General features: G+C 39.2%; 1 protein-coding gene across 4 annotated transcripts in view; it reads right to left on the reverse strand.

Moving 5' to 3' along the window:
- Window positions 1-21459, reverse strand: part of CACNA2D1 (calcium voltage-gated channel auxiliary subunit alpha2delta 1) — a 463694-nt gene that overhangs the window by 29839 nt on the left and 412396 nt on the right. For all 4 annotated transcript variants that reach the window (XM_089524632.1, XM_089524630.1, XM_089524631.1 and 1 more), the window contains 10 exons: window positions 21221-21292; window positions 18419-18480; window positions 15814-15890; window positions 12004-12064; window positions 8246-8343; window positions 6247-6328; window positions 5455-5520; window positions 3528-3631; window positions 1153-1230; window positions 438-511 (listed from right to left, as the gene is read on the reverse strand). In XM_089524632.1, coding sequence (XP_089380758.1) covers window positions 438-511; window positions 1153-1230; window positions 3528-3631; window positions 5455-5520; window positions 6247-6328; window positions 8246-8343; window positions 12004-12064; window positions 15814-15890; window positions 18419-18480; window positions 21221-21292 — 774 coding nt within the window. The remainder of the gene's footprint in view (window positions 1-437; window positions 512-1152; window positions 1231-3527; window positions 3632-5454; window positions 5521-6246; window positions 6329-8245; window positions 8344-12003; window positions 12065-15813; window positions 15891-18418; window positions 18481-21220; window positions 21293-21459) is intronic.

Raw genomic sequence — 21459 nt, forward strand, 5'->3', positions numbered from 1 at the left:
AGAAAGACAGAAGACAAGCAACTGGACCACTTTTTGTTGTTCCTGCTTTTCTCCCTGGCTCTTGTAAGTATAAGTAATATTGGAGGTGCAGGAAAATGAAAATAATGTGGCAGGAAAAATAGTGATGGTGGGAAAGACATGAATTTTGAATTAAGCAGGGCCTTCCTTGGCACAAATATTCTTATGGGTAATTGATCAGACATCTAATGTTGTGAGTATCTCTTAATTTATTCACAAAACTTTCCTCTTGTATCCATTAGTGGCAAGGCAGGCTGCAGAAAACATTATGAGCAGACTAATGTTGCCTGCCATTTAGGTTTACACAAATACTTGAATCAGTATTTCCAGTTGGAACTGAAGTGCAGGTAAGGACATACATTTGAATCACTACTTACAGTAAGTTCAAACATTCACAGAGAGACATGATAGTTCTTTACCTGGACCTGATTCTTTGAGGTGATGTTAATGAAATTTTCCATCCAGTTGGTTATATTTATTTTGACTCCAACAACTAACAATAAATACATGAAACAGGAAGAATGTTAAGAAAACAGGGAAATGCAAGCATATAACATTTAATTGTCTGTTGTAACAGAGCATATTAGCTGAGCTTAGAAATTTGCCTCCAGAATGATCCACATTCCAAACTAAATGTTTTTCAAATAATCAGTTAGAACTTTTACATAGTCAAAGAGGGAATTTTTTTAAGAAGGAAACAAAATAACACAGGTATATGCTTTATAATAAAACATCCAATCGCATTTACTGCTTATTAATGTTGTTACTAATGATATGCCATAAATCCAGTATCCCATCCCTATATCTAATGTAGAAAGAAAGAGTACAATAAAATTAGTTTAGAATAGTTTAAAACAATAAGAATAATTTTTAAACACCTAAAAGCATATTAATCCATTTAAGACTTAAAATAAGACAATTTGAAAACACTTAAAGCAATTTAGAATAATGTAAACTACACCAACATAAGCAAATTGAATAAAATCTATTAGACTCCAAAGACTTAAATAAAAAGTCATGCTGCTGCTAGTTGGGCCTCTAAGAGAAGAGTATTTCATAACTGAGGTGCCACAGCAGGCTATGACCAATAACAAATGACAGTTGCTTATAGATGTCACTTCTGTTCCTTCCTACCTGCAGGCTTTAGAAGTTTTCCATTGATATCTATTTGCACAGCCTTGCTTACCATAATACCGTCTTCATAGTTACTTCCTGTGTTTTAGAAGAAGAAGAAAAAAAATCTTAATAGATGTCTAGGTAATAAATCAGACCACAATTCATTTTTTTAAAAAAAGACACACATGTATCAATGAGTCCCAAAATCCTTAGCTGTAACATACCCTTTATGGTTTAGGTCCAGATTATTTGAAGACTGTATCTCCCTTTATGAGTCAATTAGCATGCTAAGATCATCTGGAGAGGTCTTTCTCTCTCTCCCACCACTTTCCCAGGCTCATTTGGTAGGAACAAGGGAGAGGGCCTTCTCAGTGGCTGCTCCCAGGCACTCAAACGCCCTCCATAGGGAGGCCAAGATGGCTTCTCTTTGCTATCCTTTAGCAGCAGGTAAACATTTTTTCAATTTTTTCTTGCTCTTAGGCTTTTTCAAATGGATAAGGGTTGGGCATTTAATTGCTGCAAAATTCAGATGTCAAGGTTTGTACAGTCAGCCATCCATATGGGCAGGAATAGGGTTCTGGACACATTCTTTAAAAGCTTTGTGTTTTGAATGCCTGTCTGATTGAGGGTGGGGCGTTTCCTTCCTGCGACATATTGCCAGTGCACGGGTGCTGAGTTACGTTTCAGTTTCCCAAACACCACACTGAACACAGGAAGATGCTTCAAACTTTACTAAACATGAATAACAGATATAACAAACTGCCCGGACCCGGGTTGCTTCACCGCGGGTCTTTCCTTATGGATCTCTGCCCTGGACTTCTTCTTCAGAGCTGGTTCCTGCTGGGTGTCCTCCGCGTCCTTTCTCACTGGGTTCCCAGTCTGCCTTTTCTCTCAGCTCAGGCCCTGGTCTTTGTTCCCAATGTTCCCCTTTCGGGTCCCACCATTCACCCTCCAGGGGTTCCTTAGCCTGGCGTCTCCACTCCTCTTCGTGCGGGTACTGGAAATCCCCTTCCCTCCGAGGGTTGGGTAAAGTTACAGCGCTGTGTGGTCCCACCCTTATCAGGCCGTGTCGCCCTTCCAAAGTCACCGGGCATCCTACCCTTCCTGGGCTCCAGAGTACCCCCGCTCTTCCTCTCACGACCGCCTCAGGGCGTCCCCCTCTTCCGCGTCTCCCTCCTCAATTCACCTGTCCCTCCCCACTTATATCCTCCTCCCAGGGCGTTGCCTCCTCTCCACCCACTCCCTCTGGGTCCTTATGCTCCCCTTCCACTTGGACCGCCCGCTCAATCCTTACTTCCCCCTCCCCCACCTGACTACACTGATTTATTAAAAACTATATATAGTTGGCCCTCCATATCGGTGGGCTAACTATCCATGGATTTGAGCATCCTCAGATGGCTCCACCCATTACCATCAATGACAGCATGTATATGCAACCATACCGATACATCCACACACACATTGGCATCCTTTGATGGTAATGGGTCTTGAGGTCCTGCACTTTTTTGTATCCATTACATGTGTGTGGGTGTGACACCAGAGCTCTGACAGAAAAGGCTAAATGTATCTTGTTGTTTACTGCCTTCAATTAGCCCTGCCTCATAGCGACGCTATGGATGAGCCCCAAGATGCCCTATTCTCCAATGCTCTGCTTAGTTCCTGAAGATTCAGGCTTGTGACCTCCCTGATTAAGTCTAGCCATCTGGAGTATGGTCTTCCTTTTTCCCCACCTGCTGCCTTCTACCATCCTTACCATTATTGTTGTTTTTTTAAAAAATGAGTCATGCCTTCTCATGATTTTGCCAAAATACAGTAGCCTCAGTTTTATCATCTTGGTTTCCAGGGAGAGTGCAGGCTTGATTCATTTGTTTGTCTCCTTGGCTGTCCATAGTATCTCTGGCTGTCCATGGTATTAGCACTCTTCTCCAGCACCACATCACAAAAGGGTTTCTTTTCTTTCTGTAGCTTTCTTCACTGTCCAGCTCTCTCATCCATACATGATAATGGCGAATACAATGGATTGGAAGGTTCTAACTTTAGTGATCAGTTGTATATTTTTACACTATAGGATCTTGTCTAATTCTTTCATGGCTGCCTTCCTGTTCCTAGTCTTTTTATTTCTGACTTAAGTGTCTGTTCCATTCAATGTTTGATTCAAGGTATGAGAAATCTTTAACTATTTTGATGTCCTCATTATCTATCGAGATCCTCCGTGATCATTATGCTTCACAAAACTTCAGTCCCCAGAATTCCATAACACTGAGCCACAGCAATTAAAGTAGTGTGAATTATTTCTGCAGTGCGGATGCAACCAAAGAAGAACCATTCAGATTTTGTCAATAACTGTTAATCACCAGCTTTAATAATGTTATTTTAGGTACCCAAAGACTTACGGTTATAGAAGGGAGCTGTGAAGACATAGTTTTCATTATCTAAGCTCCTTTTGTAGTAACTCTGTTCATATGTTTCAGCATTTTCTGTCCAGTATTCGCCTGCACTGAACATGAAACATAACTGTCACTTTTTACTTGTCCACCAAACATTTCCTTGAGACTACCACAGCAGTTCTATGCATGTCAACTCAAAGGTGGCCTCATTGAGTTCAATTGTAGGTTATTCTTTCTAGAATTACAGCAATCTATTCCTCCTTCCATAAGAGTAAACCCCATTGAACTGAACTCACTAACAGTTCATTCATATCAGAGTAAAAACTGCAGTGCTAGTTAACACTAGTTGAGGACATTTAAAGTTACTTATTGCAAGAATTCCTTTCATTCTGAATTGTCCTGATACACTGTGAAATCCAGAAATTTGTTAAGGCATAAGAGGAATTAATTCCATGTGCCATAAGGCAGTGGTTCTTAACTTTTCATGGGTCATGGGCCCATCTGATAATCTCATGAAACCTATGAACCACTTCTCAAGAAAAAAGGTCATAATCATATATAAATTTCCGTACGATTTATTTCACTGCACTGGAAAATTATTTCTATTATAATTTTTTATAAAGAAGTGTTTCTCAAACCCACATTTTTTCATGCAAAAATTAATGGCTATATCTTGAAAAAATGGAAACAAATTCAATTTATGAAAATATAACAAAAAGATCGACTGAGTCTTTGACTTGCTGCTTGAATGCTGTTGTGTGATTGGACTACATGAACTAGATTGCCTTCTTTTTTTTGTTCTTAGGTGCAGTTGAGCATTCAGGAAGCATATTTGTCAGTGGTCCAACTGAGAGGCAACTAGAGGGTAACAAGGAATTAATAGACTCCATTGAAGCAGTCACTGACTGTAACACTGTTTTAACTGCCTCTAGTTTGCACAATGTAAGGTGTTCCTCAAAGTAGAGAGTACCAAACATCTGAGCAAATTCTTCCTAGTCTTCCTAAAAGTTGACTGATGTCTATATCTTCCTCTTAATTGCATTAGTAGTGTTAGGTCTCCGATGTACACTTTGTCTTAGCCTTGAAGCAGTCAGGGCAGTCTGCTGTGTGAAGGATTGCTGACTGAGATCACAGTCTTTGAGGTTTAATACAGCTTCCCTCACAGATTTGGTTTTCTTCCCAAAATTTAGCAGTGGCTGAACATTAATTATTGTTGTGAAAAACATGTGTAGGTATAATTAAGAATCTCCTTAATACTTTCCTATTTTAAGGATCAATGTGGGAAGGGTAGAATACTTAAATGTCAATATTATTCTTTCAAAGCCATTCCATCTGGGTAGCCAGGATAATTCTGTAAGCTAACTAGTGTGTAGACTACGATGGAGGAGTTGTGAGAGTGAGTAAAGTACTGCTGCTCAAACAGAAGGCTTTGTGGTATAAAGAGATATTCTGGGACTCTCTTGCACCATACAGCCATGGAAGTTGCTACCAATTTTCAAAGGCTACTGTGGCAAAATTCAGGCGCTTTTAGTAATTTAGTAGCAGCAACAGTGATGCAGCATCTAATGGGTTGGGGGAACACTCTGTTGTACTTTTTCATCCCAAGGTCATTGCTAACTCCTGTTAGAAAGACAATTACTAATACTACAGCCAGCCCTCGGTACTGGTGGACCAGTCATCTGCAGATTGGACCATCCCAGATGGCCCCACCTCATTATTGTCAATGGGATGAGATCCTACAATTTTTGCTATCTGCAGAGGGATCTGGAATGGAGTCCTTGCAGATATGAAGGGCCAATTGTATTCAATTACCAATTTACAATCTAAGGTGGAGGGAGAGGTGCCTAAATTCTAATGGCAATCCAACACACTCAAAAGCAACCAGTTTCCTCAATGTCTGTGCTTTATAACCTAAAATTACATGGGACCTTACCTTTTGGGATACACTCTTGTGATTCCTCCATCAGTAGCTACAAATCGTGCTGTAATGCCCTGCCCACTGTGGAGAGAGAGAGAGATTGAAAGAGAGTTGTGTAAATTGAATTTGGAAGGATGACAACTGGGTATAGAGCAGATACACAGAAATCAATTAGAATTTCAGTGGGTCTTCAATGAGCCTGATAGCAACCCACCATTTACCAAAGATCTTTTTAAAACATTTTAAACCAAATATATGTACATGATGAATGCCATGGTGTGTTTTTCTTGCACTTACCAAAAATTTACATTCTCATTTGATATTATTTTGATATATCACAGAACAGTCGGCCCTTCAAATTTGTGCATTTAACATTCATGGATTTGAATACTTGCGAGTATGGCCATGAAGGGCACACACATGCTCCTCCTCCCTCGCAGGCATTTTTCCTTAGGGAAAAAAGCCCAGGAGAGAAGTAGCAGCCTGGAAGCATTCTCCTGTGCTTTGGCCGGCCAAGGGAAGTTTCTCTCAGCTGGCCAAAGCATGGGTGGGGGAAGAGGCTTTGCTAGCTGAGGGAAGCTTCACTCAGCTGGTCAAGCACCGGGTAAGGCAGAATTGGCATGTATTCATGAGGGAAAGAAGGAGCATGCAGGCACACCCCTCCCACCTTCCCCCACATATTCACATTTTTCCAGTTTCAGAGGGGTCTTACATGCCTATTCCCCAAGAATGTGGAGGCCGACTGTAATTCACAAATAGGAACACAGTGTTTGTGCCATGGGAGGTGGGGAGGAAAAGAACACTCACGGGTCCTGCTTACTCCAGTAATTCTGAACAAGTTCACTTGTAAATCCTGCATCCAGCAAAGCTCTCATAACCATATCATTACCTATAAAAGGAAAGACACAAAATGCCAATCACAAATGCAGGAAACCTCCTTGTCAGACCATCTATTCCAGCCATGGCAAATCCATGGCACGCGTGCCAGAGCCAGCACGCAGAGCCCTCTCTGTGGGCACACAAGCATCTTGCTGCAGGTGAGAGGAGGGAGGGAGGGAGGCAGGCAGAAGGAAGAGGACGAGGAGAAGGGAGTGGCGGAGGTAGCCCCATGCCTCCAGCTGCCCACTCATCTCTGGTGAGAGCCAGGAGGGAGGAAGGAGAAGAAGCAGCGGCAATGTGGCGTTTCATCAGAAGGAGGAAGCTACAGTTAGCCTGAGGCTCAGAGAGAGTGTGCATTTCATCAGAAGGGAGTTGTTATAGCTAGCCTAAGGCTCAGAGAGAGTGTGCCTTGTGTGTGTGTGTGTGCGTGCGCACAACCTCAAAATGTTCCTGGCGACCGTAAGGAGAAACTATCATGGGGTTTTCTTCGCAAGTTTCATCAGAGGGGAATTTGCTATTGCTACCCTGAGGCTGAGAGAGTGTGAAAGAAAGAAGAAAAGAAAAGAAAAATCTTATGGCAGCTAACCATTCTCTAGACATGCTGTCTCTGACACCCTGTTTCTTCACAGGAAAAGAATGGGAATATTCTTTACATACTTCATTATAACATAATTAATTCTGTTTTAATAATCTAACTTTTTTTTACATTTTTACATTTTTTCATTTTAGTTGTTTTTCCAATCATGTTGTCAGCCACCTTAGATACCACCTCTGTGAGAAAGATGGAAGATAAATGCACAAAAACTCAAAATCACAGCTTAGTTACATAAATTAATAAGTACAGTCTTGATCCCTAAGCTACAACTAATGTTTTACACCAAATATCATGTAAATTCCACTGATCAACTTGGATTTGTACTAGAGTATCGCACACCCAGGCCTACTACTCTAAACATTAGATCACTCCTAGTTTGGGAGGTCTAGCAGAATTTTGAATTTTGAGAATAGCAATAGCAAGTACATTTCAATACTGCTTATTAATGCACTTAAGCACTCCCTAAGTGGTTTACAAAGTGTAAGCTAATTGCCTCCAACCATCTGGGTACTCATTTTAGCGACCTTGGAAGGATGCAAGCCTGAGTTGAGCTTGAGCTTTTGCTGGTATTGAACTCGCAACCTGATGGTTTATGAGTGAGTGACTGCAGTACAGGCATTTAACCATTGTGCCACCAGATGTTGTGCATCCCATCACAAAATGGAAGCAAAGCCAATTCAGAAAATGAATGGCTGCTCTGGTGAGTGAGGGCAGTCACAAAACATCCATCTTATCAAAAGGGCACACTGATGAGATTAACTTTCTCCAAAATCCTGAAAACATGTCTCAGGCAACACTGAGCTTCAAAACTCAAAATCACAGCTTTGTCCTTGCAGTTCTCTTATTCAAATAGTGCAACCAGCCCCAAGGCGATTGGACTCTCACACCTATAGTCCAAGAATACAAGATCTGTTCATCCAAATCATTCTCTTGCTCTTTCTTGCACCGTTTCCTCCACACACTCATCCACACACCCCAAAATGTACATCTTAGCCCACCTCCCTTGCTTTTTCCTCCCAATCCATTGAGTCATCCCTATTTCTTCTCTTCACACTTCCCACTTCACTTGAAAAGCAAATTTCAGACTACCAGGTCATTTTGTACTGATTAAAACCATCAAACAAAAAGAAATGTAAATTAATTACAATAGTCCTGAACAGCAAATATACTTTGGCAAGTATATAAGCACAAACCCAATAAACAGTATAGTCATATCATTTCATAAAACAGGATATTTAACTTTCCAAATAGTTCTTTGGAATTGTCTGGTTCCCACACTTAGCACTGGCATCTCCTCGTAATGAGCCATTTTATTGAAACAGCAATACTTACATGAAGTACTTTGTGGTGTATATCTATCAATATATTCACTAAAATTCAGAAGAAATGCTGTGTTGTTGTCAGTTATTTTCACAGGACCACAGTATTCTCTAGGAGGAAAAGAATAGTTTTTAAAACTGGGCTTAAACCACTTTATAAAACCAAAGCACTGACTAGGTATCTGCCTGAGGTTTAATCTGCACTGCAGAAATAATGCAATTTGACACTGCTTTAACTGCCATGATTGAATGCTAAAGAATTCTGGGGTTTGTAGTTTGTGAGCTATTTAGTTTTCTGTCATACAGCTCTGGGGCCACAACAGACTACTAATCCCAGGATTCCACAGCATTCAACCATGGCAGTTAAAGCAGTGTCAAATTGCATTATTTCTGCAGTGCAGATTAGACCTGAGTCTCAGCATATTCAGACATGAAATAAACATTTATTTGACATACTTTTCCTTTCCTAGAATGTGTCACCCAGAAGTAGTTGCCTGGAGTTTGCCTGGTACCCCTTTTCTCTCACAAGACAGAGAAACTGAAAGGCATAATTCTATGAAGTGTGAAGTATCAAAATGATATATGCATGGACAGAGTATTTTTATTCTGATCAGTTTTGACATGAGACCCTATTAGGAAACTAGCTTCCTAAGAGCCACAATATATTGCCACAGTAATGGACAGGGCCACCATTTTTAAATTCAAAGGCACCACTTACGTGATACATAACGAATTAAATGTATTCAGTCAAACATATTTCCATATATATCATCCTAAGAGTTATTGAGAGTTACTTTTACACATTGCACTGTGTTGGATTACAGGGGGTTACACTCCCCTTGAAATCTCAGGTTCACAGCTTGGTTGTGCTCCTGGATTTGGGTCTGAGCCTGGTTGCCCAGGTCTTGGCTGTGGCCAGGAATGCATTTGCAAAGCTAAACTAGTGCACCCACTGCGGCCATTTCTTGAGAAGTCAAATCTGGCTACAGTGACACATGCTTTGAGTACATCCCATCTGGACTACTGCAATGGACTTTATGTGGGCCTGCCCTTGAAACTGCTGGGAAACTTCAGCAGGTGCAAAATGCTGTGCCCAGGCTGTTGACTGGGGCTGGCTACAGGGATCATGTGGCACCCCTCTTGAAACAGCTCTTCTGGCTACCAGTTTGTTTCTGGGCAGACTTCAAGGTGCTAGTATTGACCTTTAAAGCCTGTGGGTACAGACTATCTGAAGGAACATATCTCCCTATACAAGACAGCCTGAGTTCTAAGATCATTCTGGGAGGGCTTTCTCCCAGTCCTCCCACTTTTGCAGGCACATTCGGTGAAGACTTGGGAGACAGCCTTCTCTGTGGCTGCTCTCAGACTGTGGATTTCCCTTCCTTCTCCTTGCTCTCTTTCTGTCGGCAGCTTAAGACATTTTTCATTTAGGCAGGCACTTGGTGGATGAATTTTACATGTGTTCTGCCATGTGCTATAAATGGTGTTTTTTTTACTGGTTTTACTGGTTTTAACTAAGTGTTGTTAAATTATATTTTAATATTAATAATGTTTAATTTTTTTAACTTTTGTAATCAAGATTTTTAAACTTCTGTCTTTTTAAGTTGTTGTTACCCACCTTGAATCCCATTGTGGGAGAAAGGTGGGATATAAATCCTTGAAATAAATAATAAATAAATAAAATTTAAGCATTTATATAGTTTAGGATTAGAATTTGGGTTCACCGTAACAGACTGATACAGTACAAAACACTTTTTTTTAAATCAGTCATTACAAAGGTAATCTGAACTTCACTTAATTATTACGGGCCCAGTACATACCGGCCTTTCAGGCACCCTCATCATGTGCAAGGGTTGCCTGGGGGGTGGAGCGCCCACACACCCTACAACCCTCGCACGTGACAAGGGCATGACAATAGTGGCGCCCTGTATACATGGGCACCGCCATTGTTACGTAAGTGCACCAGTGGTACATGTGTTTCGCCGTTGCCGTGGCTTTAAAAGATCCTGCTTTTTGTGGGTTCTTTTTCTGCCACCGGGAAGCCGTGCCGTTTGGTTTCCCTCCAGTGGAAAAACAGGCACCGGCAGGTCGCCCTTTCTGGGTGGTCTGTACCGCGCAACTGTTTTACAAACAAAAAAGCAAAGGTTTAGGAATAGCAGTTCACACATTATTTTGTAGGGATATAAATCCTTTCTAATTTCATTGTCAAAATAAAGAATCAGTAATTGTAGATGGGAAGGTCCTCAATTTCATATAGTTCCGCCCAGTCTTCATCTAGAATCACTGATGTGCAATGTGTAATGGTTGATTAAAAAAAAAGTGCTTTGTACTGTATGTGTCTTTTACAGTGAACCCAAATTCTAATCCCAAACTATGTAAATGCTTAAAATTTACTTATGCACATGGCTTTTAAACAACCTCCACCATTTTTTATGGAGTATTATATTCTGTGCAGAAAATGCTGTATTTCTGTAGAGAAAATGAAAAAAAAGAAGAAGCTATGTCCAAATTCTGTGCAGATTAAGTTCTGTTAGTTTGAGATTTTCCTCATTAGGATTTCATAGCATTCAAGAAACATTTTTTTCATAATAGTAAAAATATTTTCAAAAATTCTTTCCTTCCCCACTGTTTTATGAACCGTAGTTGGTCCTAATGAAGCGCTTATTTTGCATTCCTACAAATTACAGGGTACAATAGGAATGGAAAAATGTTCACCATTATTGCTTTCTTAATTGAAAAATCAGTTTCACAATATTTGGGAAACACACATATTGAAGTGTTCAGGATTACTGTTCTGTCCAGAAATACAAGTGTTTTTTTTAAAGGAAAAAAAGGTGTAAATGCAGTTATCTACAAAAGAAACATGTTCTGCGAATAGGAAATATTTGTTTTTGTTTGTTTGCAGAAAAACCACAAGTGTTTCTGAACAAAATAATTTCCAAGAACAATTAAGGGTGCACAAATAGAGGTAGAATACAGAAATATCCATCTTCTCCTGTAGCAGGGGAGTAATTGATACTTGAATACAAGGACAAAATAGTTGAGGCTTTACCTCCCTAACATGGAGAAAATTAAAATCATTAATTTGTGGGTTTTTTTGAAATATGACAATGTGTGATTGTGCTGAGCTGCTATTGATGTAAAATGCTACTCAATATAATCTAAATTTGAAAGGTTCCAATTTAAATATTTCCAAATATATTTTCTTACTGTAAGTGAATATAGATCCAGTCTAACAAATGTCCAAAACACCCAAGAGAAATAATCCAGTTTGAGACCACTTTAATGCCCAGCATTTCAGTGCTAGAAAAACTCCTTTTAAATATGATAAAGGTTTTCAAACTATGATCCAAAACACAGTCCAGAAATAATCCCGTTTGAGACTGCTTTAGCTGCTCTGGTTCAATGTTAGGGAATTCTGGGAACTGTAGTTTTGTGAGACAATTAGCCTTCCCTGTCAGAGAGCTCTGGAGCCACAATAAACTACAATTCCCAGGATTCCCTAGCACTTAGCAGAGAAGTTAAAACCATCTCAAACTGGATTATTTCTGCAGTGTGTTTTGGACCTTAGCTGAATGTTGCTCCCACTGAAAAAAATTGAACATTAGTTATGGCCTCATTAGCCATAACAACCCCATTGATTTCAATGGGAACTACATGAAACTAACAGAGACTGGATAAAGCTTATGACTGCATGTTTTTGTAATTGTCAGTACAATGAATAAAACTTCCATATTTTAAAAAATCTAGTAATATAGTGCTTACACCAACCTTGGCGCTAAAAATGTGTATCCAAATTCATCAAAGCGGTCTAGCTTCAGAGTTTCAGTAACTACAAAGATGAAAATCCAGTAGAGAGTAAATTAGAGTTGTATAGCTTAGCTCCTTTTCAAAAAGCAAAACCAATTGGGTAATACCCACATTCCTTTCAATGGATTTCAACATTAACTTTATTGGAGCTATTTCCCAAAGACTTGCCAAAACTACCAAATCACATTTATTAAGGCCAAAATAAAAACCATTGTAGCTACATGGTCACCTTTGTCCCCTCTCCTTCCTGCCCAAATAGTTATGCAATATAGAACTATTCTTTAAGCTTAGATTTGGATGTAAAAGAAACTCATGGTTTAAATTTTTGATTCTAGTGGTAATGAGGCCAGCATCGGACGGCAGAAAGTGAGTGGCTAGGTGGAAGATGCAAACATGACACTTTTCCCCAGCTGACCAAATCACATCAGTAATCATTATATCCAACATGTGATGCACCAAGAACTACACTTCCTAAATGTCATAAGACATGACGTTATGCAGGTAGTAAGAAGATAGTCCAGGAAGAACAGTTAAATTTTCCCACCCAAATTCCAATGGCAGTTTCCTTGGCTAATCAGTATTGCCAATACAAATCTCAGTTACAATTTGGCAACAGTTTTCTGAGAGTATCATTCATGGTCCCAAGCCAGCTGGGGAAGATCCTATCCTACTACTACAGTCATAGTACTATCACATTAGAAATGATATTTTTCTATTTATCATAACATAAAAGCAACATAACATAAAACAATATAACAACTAGCACAAAATGAGCACATTATTGACACAGCAAGCATAACCATTAACCAAAAAAGTAAGCTTTTTTTTACTTAGCATAAGATATTCTGAGTTGTTTAAGGCATATATATTTGGAAAAGAAATGAACGGCTTTATGAACCAGCAGTGGACTGGATCAAATAAACAAGAAGGAAAAAACAACAACAATAAATTGAAAAACATTAAAAAAGAGAGAGACACCATAATATATGCGTGAGTTCTTTCTTTCTCCAGCTTTATAATACCTAACTGGTATGAAGCCCTGATATGAAGGATACAAAGGACAGCAACCAGAAGGAACAGGAATATAAGCGGAAAATATCAGCACTAGTAAACAGAGGGAAATTGAGCAACAAGAATATACTTGCCCTTTGGCACTGTGATAATCCATCAGAAAGAGGAGGCAGGGAAACAGAAAAAACAGGGTAAAGAAAAGGGGTCACAAACCAATATTTTATTCAACCAGCTCCTTGAATAAAAATATTGTAGCATAAAGAGAGATCAGAGGTTCATTTTTGTACAGCTGTACTCTGGAGAAAAGACAAAACATATTTGAAGACTTGAACATATGTCTTTTGTCTATTATTTCTTTAATGTACCTTCTATATACTGCAGCTATTTCAAGGGTCTGCATAAAGCAAGTATTGACTCAGGGGCTTCCTAACAAATTCAGCCCTGAAGCATTTGTCTTGCATTCCTATTTTACAGCTTGCTCCCAAGTTCAGAATAAGAAACAAATTATGCAACATGTCATGTCACTAAAAATAAATATCCGTTACATTGCTATAAAAACAACTTGTGATATAACTTTTTAACTAGCAACACACTGGGCCAATTCATACACTATATGGGGCAGTAATTTGGGACATTTAACTTGCCTCTTGCACAGTCTATTCATATCAGTAGTGTATACCGTATATGATCAAATATAAGTCGAGAAATTTATCACCAAAAATTGACCCTAAAATCTGGGGTCGACTTATATATGGATCAACACAGTTGCCATGGGTTGAGATCGACTGGCAGACATTTAACAACAACACTTGCTATGAATGAAGGGCAAGTATTTGCAGGAAAACAGCAGGGAATTTTATTCTCCTTTGTCTCAGTGCCCACATGGCCAAGAGAGGTGTGTGCATTAAGATTCCTCCAAACCAATTGAACTTCAGCAGAGATAAAATCTATGCATAACATAGCCTGGGACTCCAACACTACCACTCCTTCCTAGTCCTGTATAATTTTTTTAACATCAGTTGCCTGATGGAGAAGCCATCGAAAGCTTTCATTATTTAGCATTTAACATTTTACATACCGCTTATCAGTGAACTCATCACTCCCTAAGCAGTTTACAACCTACAGTTGGCCCTTCCCTTACGGGGGGATCTGTTCAAGACCCCGCCGTGTAAGGGAAATACCGCATAAACTCAAGCCCCAATAGAAACAATGGGGCTCATTCCCGTGGTGCGCACCCGGCGCACCCCATTGTTTCTTCTGGGGCGCAGGGGAAGCCTTTCCGGCATAGCTTCTAGCGTATGCTGGAAGCCACATATAGCATGCCCACGTATGATGCACTGTATAAACCAATTGCCCCCAACAAGCTGGGTACTCATTTCACTGACCTATAAAAGGATAGAAGGCTGAGTCAACCTTGGAACCAACTCACAAGCTTGTGGCTGCAGTACCAGCATTTAAACACTGCACCAAGGTTCCAGGGCACACAAAACCATTATGTGTTTTGGGCATTTTGGCTGGCCAATAAAAGTATCACTTCTTTGTGGATTTTATTTTATTTTGCTGTATGGACATAATGGCTACCCCTGAATATATATCCAATATCTTCAGTAATTAAGTTTATTTCTTTTGCTACCTCTCAGTTCAATATACATTTGGTTATGTCTTAGCTCCACTGCTATTTTGCTGAAGATAAGGAAGAAGTTCCTTGAACTTTCAGAAAGTAGAGAAGAAAGAACCTTTCAGGCATATAGTCAACTAAATTCAGTTCATGATGATCACATTGGCGGGATACAAACCGCCGCTTTGCGGCGCTTCCCCGCCGCCGCCATTTGCTCCGCGCGGGAGCTGCAGCAGCCAAACCGCGCGGCTCCCGCGCAGAGCAAAAAAGAAGCTCCATTTCAGAGCTTCTTCTTGCGGTGCACTGATGACGTCGTGAAGCACCGCTGGTGCATTCGCAACATCATAGGTGCTGCGACACGTCTGGACGCTATGCGTCCAGTACGTAAAGATGGCGGCGCCCATGTGGAAGGGGCGCCGCCATCTTGTACGTATAGGATACGTACTAGGGTTAGGGGGGTGCAGAAGCACCGCCCCTTCCTAACCCTAGTACGTATCCTATACGTACTATATGGCGGTTTGTATCCCGCCATTATATCATGCATCTTTGAGATTCTCTCTTCTCTTGTAATTGTGCTGGTATTTTTTCTCCTCTTCTTTCTTTCTCACTTTGGCGACAACCTCAAAGGAATCCGTATTACATTCACTCAGATCACATACATTGCTTCTACCATTCAAAAGCTACAACCCCAAATGAAGCAAACTTCATTTAACTTGGGGTGGTGTTGAATTGCTACATAACTGTGTTGAAAACTACTGTGCAGCTCTTTTTGACTTCAGACATTTAACTTGGGTTTTACAGACTGATTATTCAAAACATTAGTTTCAGACCCTTAAAAAGACAGTAACAGAGGATACGTAAAGCAATGATTCTGCGGGTACATAAACAAGGAGATGAGGAAGAGTTAAAGGTTTTTCAGTGCAACTAGGGTAGCAGAACATATTCTACTTGCGCAGAATACTTTTTGTACCTTGCACGTTCACAAAATGACTTAGAATCATTGTAGCAGAGTTGGAGTGTGTCATGGCAACAACTAGTGGATTTCACAAACTGTAGGACTTTTCAAAAAAGAATGCGAAAAAAGAACAATTTTACATACTGCACAATAACAATGCAGATCTGGAAAAAATTCTGTTACTTACATCTAGCCTGAAGTAGTGCTTCATTGAGGTTGGCTTTAATGTAGTAAAAACTGTAGGATGGTAATACCAAGGCCAGGCTGTAGAAGAAACATGTCAGTTATGAACAGTAAAAACAATAACATAACTCAATATGATGGGTGGGTTTAGCCACTGAACATTTCCCCCTATTTTGGGGAGAAACAGGATGCCCCTTTGTGCCACTGTCCAGAAGGCTTCAGAGCATGGGGGTTTGATGCTGCACTCTCTGTAGCCGCCCAGAAGCTGGCTTCCAGCTGACCACACATGGACCAGCTTCTGGGCATCTTGGGGACATGGCAATTACATGCCGCAAGCCCCTAACATACTGGCTGCAAATCTGCTCCTTTTTAGCCAGCACCATGGCAGATTGGGGCCACAGCATGAGGCTGCCTTGGTCCCAATCCATCGTCATGTGAGGCAGCTTCATGCCGTCCCATCCAGGCCATCTATTTTCAGCCCTCAGACACTTAAAAGTCATCCACACACCCTAGTATTTCCAATTTCTATGTATGATTGTGAAGGCTAGAAGGCTGACAGTGAGAAAATCAACACATTTGAAATGTGATACTAGAGGAGACTTCTATGTATGCATCGTCTGCCAAAAAGACAAATCAATGGGTTATAGAGCATAGAAAGCAGGAGTTTTCACTAGAAGCTAAGTTGACTAAACTGATGTTATATACTTTGAATGCAATAGGAAAGAATATGACTCATTGGAAAAGATAGTATTGCTCCATAAAGTGGAAGGCAGCAGGAACAAAAGAAGCCCATATTATAATTGGATTGACTCAGTCAAAGAAACTATGACTGTGACCATGAAAGACCTGACCAGAAATGTTGATGGCTTGGTCTTGCAGAGCACTCACATTCATAGAGTCACCACAAATCATACTACATGGCACATAGCAACAACACATTATAGCTTGTTGACAGTTAATGTGGTATCAAATTGCAATAATTGTACAGGCTTATTTTATTGTTCACTCAGAACTTGAAAATATTTTGTGAGCCAAAAATCATTATTATTTTTTCTGTTGCATGTTGATTGTTGATAGCATATTTTTCTATAGTTGGTAGATAATGGATGATTGTTAGAGTAATTCAACAATATTTTCAGGTGCAAACAGCCCAGCGTGTATGCAGTTGGATTTTTGATATTTTACAAGGCTTTCAACTTTCATTATTCTGCCTCTTATTTAATATACATTTTGAATATTAATACTACTAAGAGTAAAAACTACAAAGAAGAAGGAGAGGGAAAAGGAGAAGACAAAAATTTCTTAGAAGCTCAAGCTTTCTGAAGAGACTTTTAAAGATGTTGGGGCTTATATGAGATTTCAAATCCTTCAAAGGTGCCACACTTTTCATTTACACTACTGTGGCCTTCACTTTTCATTAATATTGAACATGAAGGCTTGATACTTATGCTTTCGAGTGAATGCCTGAAGAAATCAACATTAAAGACAAGCTGTTGAATACTAAATCACACACAACATCCTTTACCAATATAATTGCCATGTGAACTGCATAGAGTAGAATTCCTAATTATTTTGCAACAGCTTTCCGCCAATTCACCTCAAGGGAAATCAGTAGTGATTTCCCTGTCATTAACAGTTACTACTAAACAGAAACTACTAATTAAATCTATCATTTTATATATAAATGTTTCTACTGCAATATGGACAACATGGGATTTAGCCAATAAAAGAAAAAAAAAACCTACTCAAAAAGAAATCAGACATGATTTTGAGCTCATATCTGTCACACAGAAGCAGAGTAATAAGACAGAAAGCCCCTGCTTATGATTCTGGAGGCATAATTTGAACCCAGGAAACCAGTTTGGCACTGATGAATTGATTTCAACAAAGATTGGCATTATTTTTTAAAGATTCAAAACTTGATGAAATTCAATGAAGATGATTATCAGAGAATATAAATAATCAGAAGTCTAATGGGAAGGAAATTCTGTCTTAATTAGGTGTTAGAAATTATTATTATTATTATTATTATTATTATTATTATTATTGTTACAGTTGCCCCTCCTAACTCACCGATCTGGGATCTGCGCTCTTGTATATCTGTGGAGGGGTGACCTCTGCTATTTCCAGGCTTGAATATGTGCGAGCCTCCATTTTCACATCATACAAAAGGTCCTCTGATTAATCTCTAGCAGCAGGGTCTGTATCCACACTGCAGAAATAAAGTAGTCTAACACCACTTTAACTGCCATTGGTCAACGCGATGGAATTCTGGGATTTGCAGTTTCATGAAATATTTGGCCTTCCCTGGCAGAGAGCTCTAGTGCCCCACCAAACTACAAATCCCAGAATTCCACAGCATTGAGCCATGCTTTAGTTCTGCATGGTGGCAGCAGACAGAGACAGCCAGAGCAGAGCTTCTGATTATAACTTTAGCCAGCAAGCAGAGGACTTGTCATGGACTATCTAGGGACAAGTTGCAATTAAAGGTGTAAGCAACTTTTATATTCACTAAAGTAAATATAACGAAATTTAGTACTCTAAGGAAATAAGGACATTAAAAAAAACCTGTGGCAGCTGAAGGATATTTTTGAACTGTATTTTGTTACCTGTAATCAGTACCATTCACTGCCGTCCATGTGTATGTTCTGTTTCCTTTGTCAATGTAGCGCTGAAAAGACAGTGAGCAAGATGGTCAATTTTTCAAAACAAATTAATACACCCCCCCCAAGATTCAACAATAAATATTCCATTATCATATAATAAATTTTCTCTTTCTGCATAAGACTCGCAGTTCCTTTTGAAAAGAAGTTTCAAATGTGTAATGATAATTTATAGTCTATTAATTCTGCATAATAATTCAGTTCCCAATTTTGGAAAACTGCAAATTCAGTTTGATTTCTTTCTATAATAAGTTGCTTTTCCTCTCAAAGGAAAAAAAATGGTAACATGAGTTTAATATATTTATTGTATGCAACTTAATATTACTGTATATGTCAGGGATAGAAAATGTGCGGCTCTTCAGGTGTTGGATTCAAGCTCTCCTCAACTTTCATGATCTTTCACATTTTCAGAACTTTTCAGCAGGCACAAAAATGAAAGGATTGGGGGGAAAGAAAAGTTTCCTCATATATTGGCTATTCTGTGTCTCAGTGGTAACAAGATGGAAACATTAGGCTCAGGGAAGAGAGGAGATGTTAAATTATCAATTTGCAGCTTGCTGGGATTCTTTCCATCAACGCCAACTAGAGGGTTGGATGAAATGTAGAGAACTACATCTTACTTTTTATCAAAGCTGAAATATGACTTTGTTTGATGTGGCCTATCTACTTGAAAAGAAAAAAGAAAAAAAAAACCTGATATACTGTTTGCAGCTCACCTCCAAATATATAGATTAATGGTATGCCAATGATTTCATTTTCCTTTTGAGTTACAGCAGAGGCCTGGAATAACATGGCAGTCTCAATCAGCCTTGATATACTGTATGTTATAGAGCTAGAGAACTCTGCTTCACATCTTGGAATGACTGCATGTCATTTATACTTAAAAGCCCACTGCAGTAGCTTAGGCTCCCTTTATTTATGACAAAAAAGTGTGCAGGTTGCCTTGTGCTATCTTTTATTATTTTATATTACGTTCACATGTAAATCCGATCTAAAGTTGCTCTGATGCTAGGGATGGGAGCAGAAAACAGCTAATTACATATCCTTTCTTATTTAAAAAACAAAAGTCACTTGGAGGTATAATGTGAATAGAAATAAGGTGGAAATATATTCAAGTGTAACAGAAAGCTTGAAAATATTTTGATCTGCATATCTAGGCCTAAGGTAAGCATCTACTTGATGTTGTATGGCTCTGGATGGTACTACATGGTTCTCAGTAGTTGACTTGTAGATACACGTGATACATGTTTAGAAACGTATTAAAGATAAATACATAATAAAATAAGTATCCTAAAAGCTTTATAAATCACAGACTAAGGCCAAAATGGAAATGAATATGTCATGGGTGGGGAATAACCCCTGTCTACTCTCTGTCTTCATCCTGCCTTTGTTGTGGATATTTAGGAACTGGGCACCACACCAATATTCAATTTCATGGTGGCAATGGAGCATGGATTTCTTTATTCCTGCCTATGTGTACAGAGAAAGAAGCTTCACAAGTCATGTGCATCAACTGATGCATGAATGCAAGTACATTACAGGAGTGCAAAATTAAACTTTAAAAAAAATTCTGTTCATTTACTACAGAATGAATAAATGAGAGGCCATATGATGGGAAATTTTAGATGGTCTCCTGACACTCTGTGGAAGTTTAATCAGAGTTAATGCATCCCAAAGGAGCAAGCTTATTCAGTTTTCATCATTTAAAACTATAACTCCTTGCTGGTTGTAGCATATTACAATTTTATGCCCAGAGACAAAGATTTATAGGAAGGTCTGCAACAAAATCTATAAACTGCTGCACTGCCATTACTAATAATCTCAAAGCACACAGGAACAGGTATCTTCAATCTATTCGTGCACAGTTTAATCATTAACAAAATTCAGGTTTTTAGGACTTCTATATATTTTTGAGACCCTCCCTAGAACACAACCTTCTACAGCAAGTTCTAAATATTCCAAGAAACAACAATGGGATATAAATGACTTGGTTTGATGTGAACTTTCTATCTAAACTCAGGAAAAACTTTATACTGTTTACAAATATATAGAGAAACAGTAGAACAAAGATTGAGAAAATGGACAGGAAATGCAACCTTTCACATCACCAGCATTTTCTGCAATATCCACATGATCACAGGATGTTCTGTCAACTGCATTTCTGACATGCAGAGGACATCTTATAAGTCAAAGAAGTAATAGGGTGGCAGGGGGCCGGGAGGATCTACCACATCATAAACTGAAGGGAAATGGAACTCTTCCCAGTAAGAAATTAGATCTATGTTTTCCTTCTCCCTGCTAACAAGACAGAAAAATAATGCTTCTTTCACAGAAACTGAAGAATTAAAAAAGAAGAAGAAAGGAATGGAATTCAACACAGTACTAATATAACACCACTTATTTAATAAGTATACTTTACAGATGTGCAAAAAGATAATATCAAGTCCAAAACAGGAATCCACAGTAGAAGACACCCTCTGTTTCAGAGACAGAGTTATGACAAATCTGTGGACATAATGTCAGAAGAGAACAGAAGGCAGGGGGGGGGGGAATGTCCCTCCTCTACTATTTGTGCGATTATGTACAAATGTCATATTCCAATTTCCAAGTCCGAATCCATGACTTCTCCACTCCAATAGCTTGCTGTCTGAAGACTATGAAGGATCTCATCATGTGTGACATACAACCAAGTCCAGAATAGGTAACTAATTTATGTTGATCCCAGAAAACAAAGGCTCTTATTCTTACCTCATCCTGAGACTTCACCAGTGTTCTAAATGTCCGATATCCACTTTCCCCATCTATCATTTTTTTCCGAATCTACAGTAAAAAAATTGTAAAAAAATAAAGAAGTAAAATATAAAACTTCACTGAACTTCAAATTGGTTATTTCATGAACTATGTTAAAAATCAGAAATGTTTTTTCTGGGCTGCATCCACACTGGCGAAATAACCTGTTTGGCGCCACTTTAACTGACCTGGCTCAA

Source organism: Sceloporus occidentalis, unplaced genomic scaffold, assembly GCF_023333645.1.
Source record: "Sceloporus occidentalis isolate IW3139 unplaced genomic scaffold, rSceOcc1.0.p SCAF_5, whole genome shotgun sequence".
Lineage (NCBI taxonomy): Eukaryota > Metazoa > Chordata > Lepidosauria > Squamata > Phrynosomatidae > Sceloporus > Sceloporus occidentalis.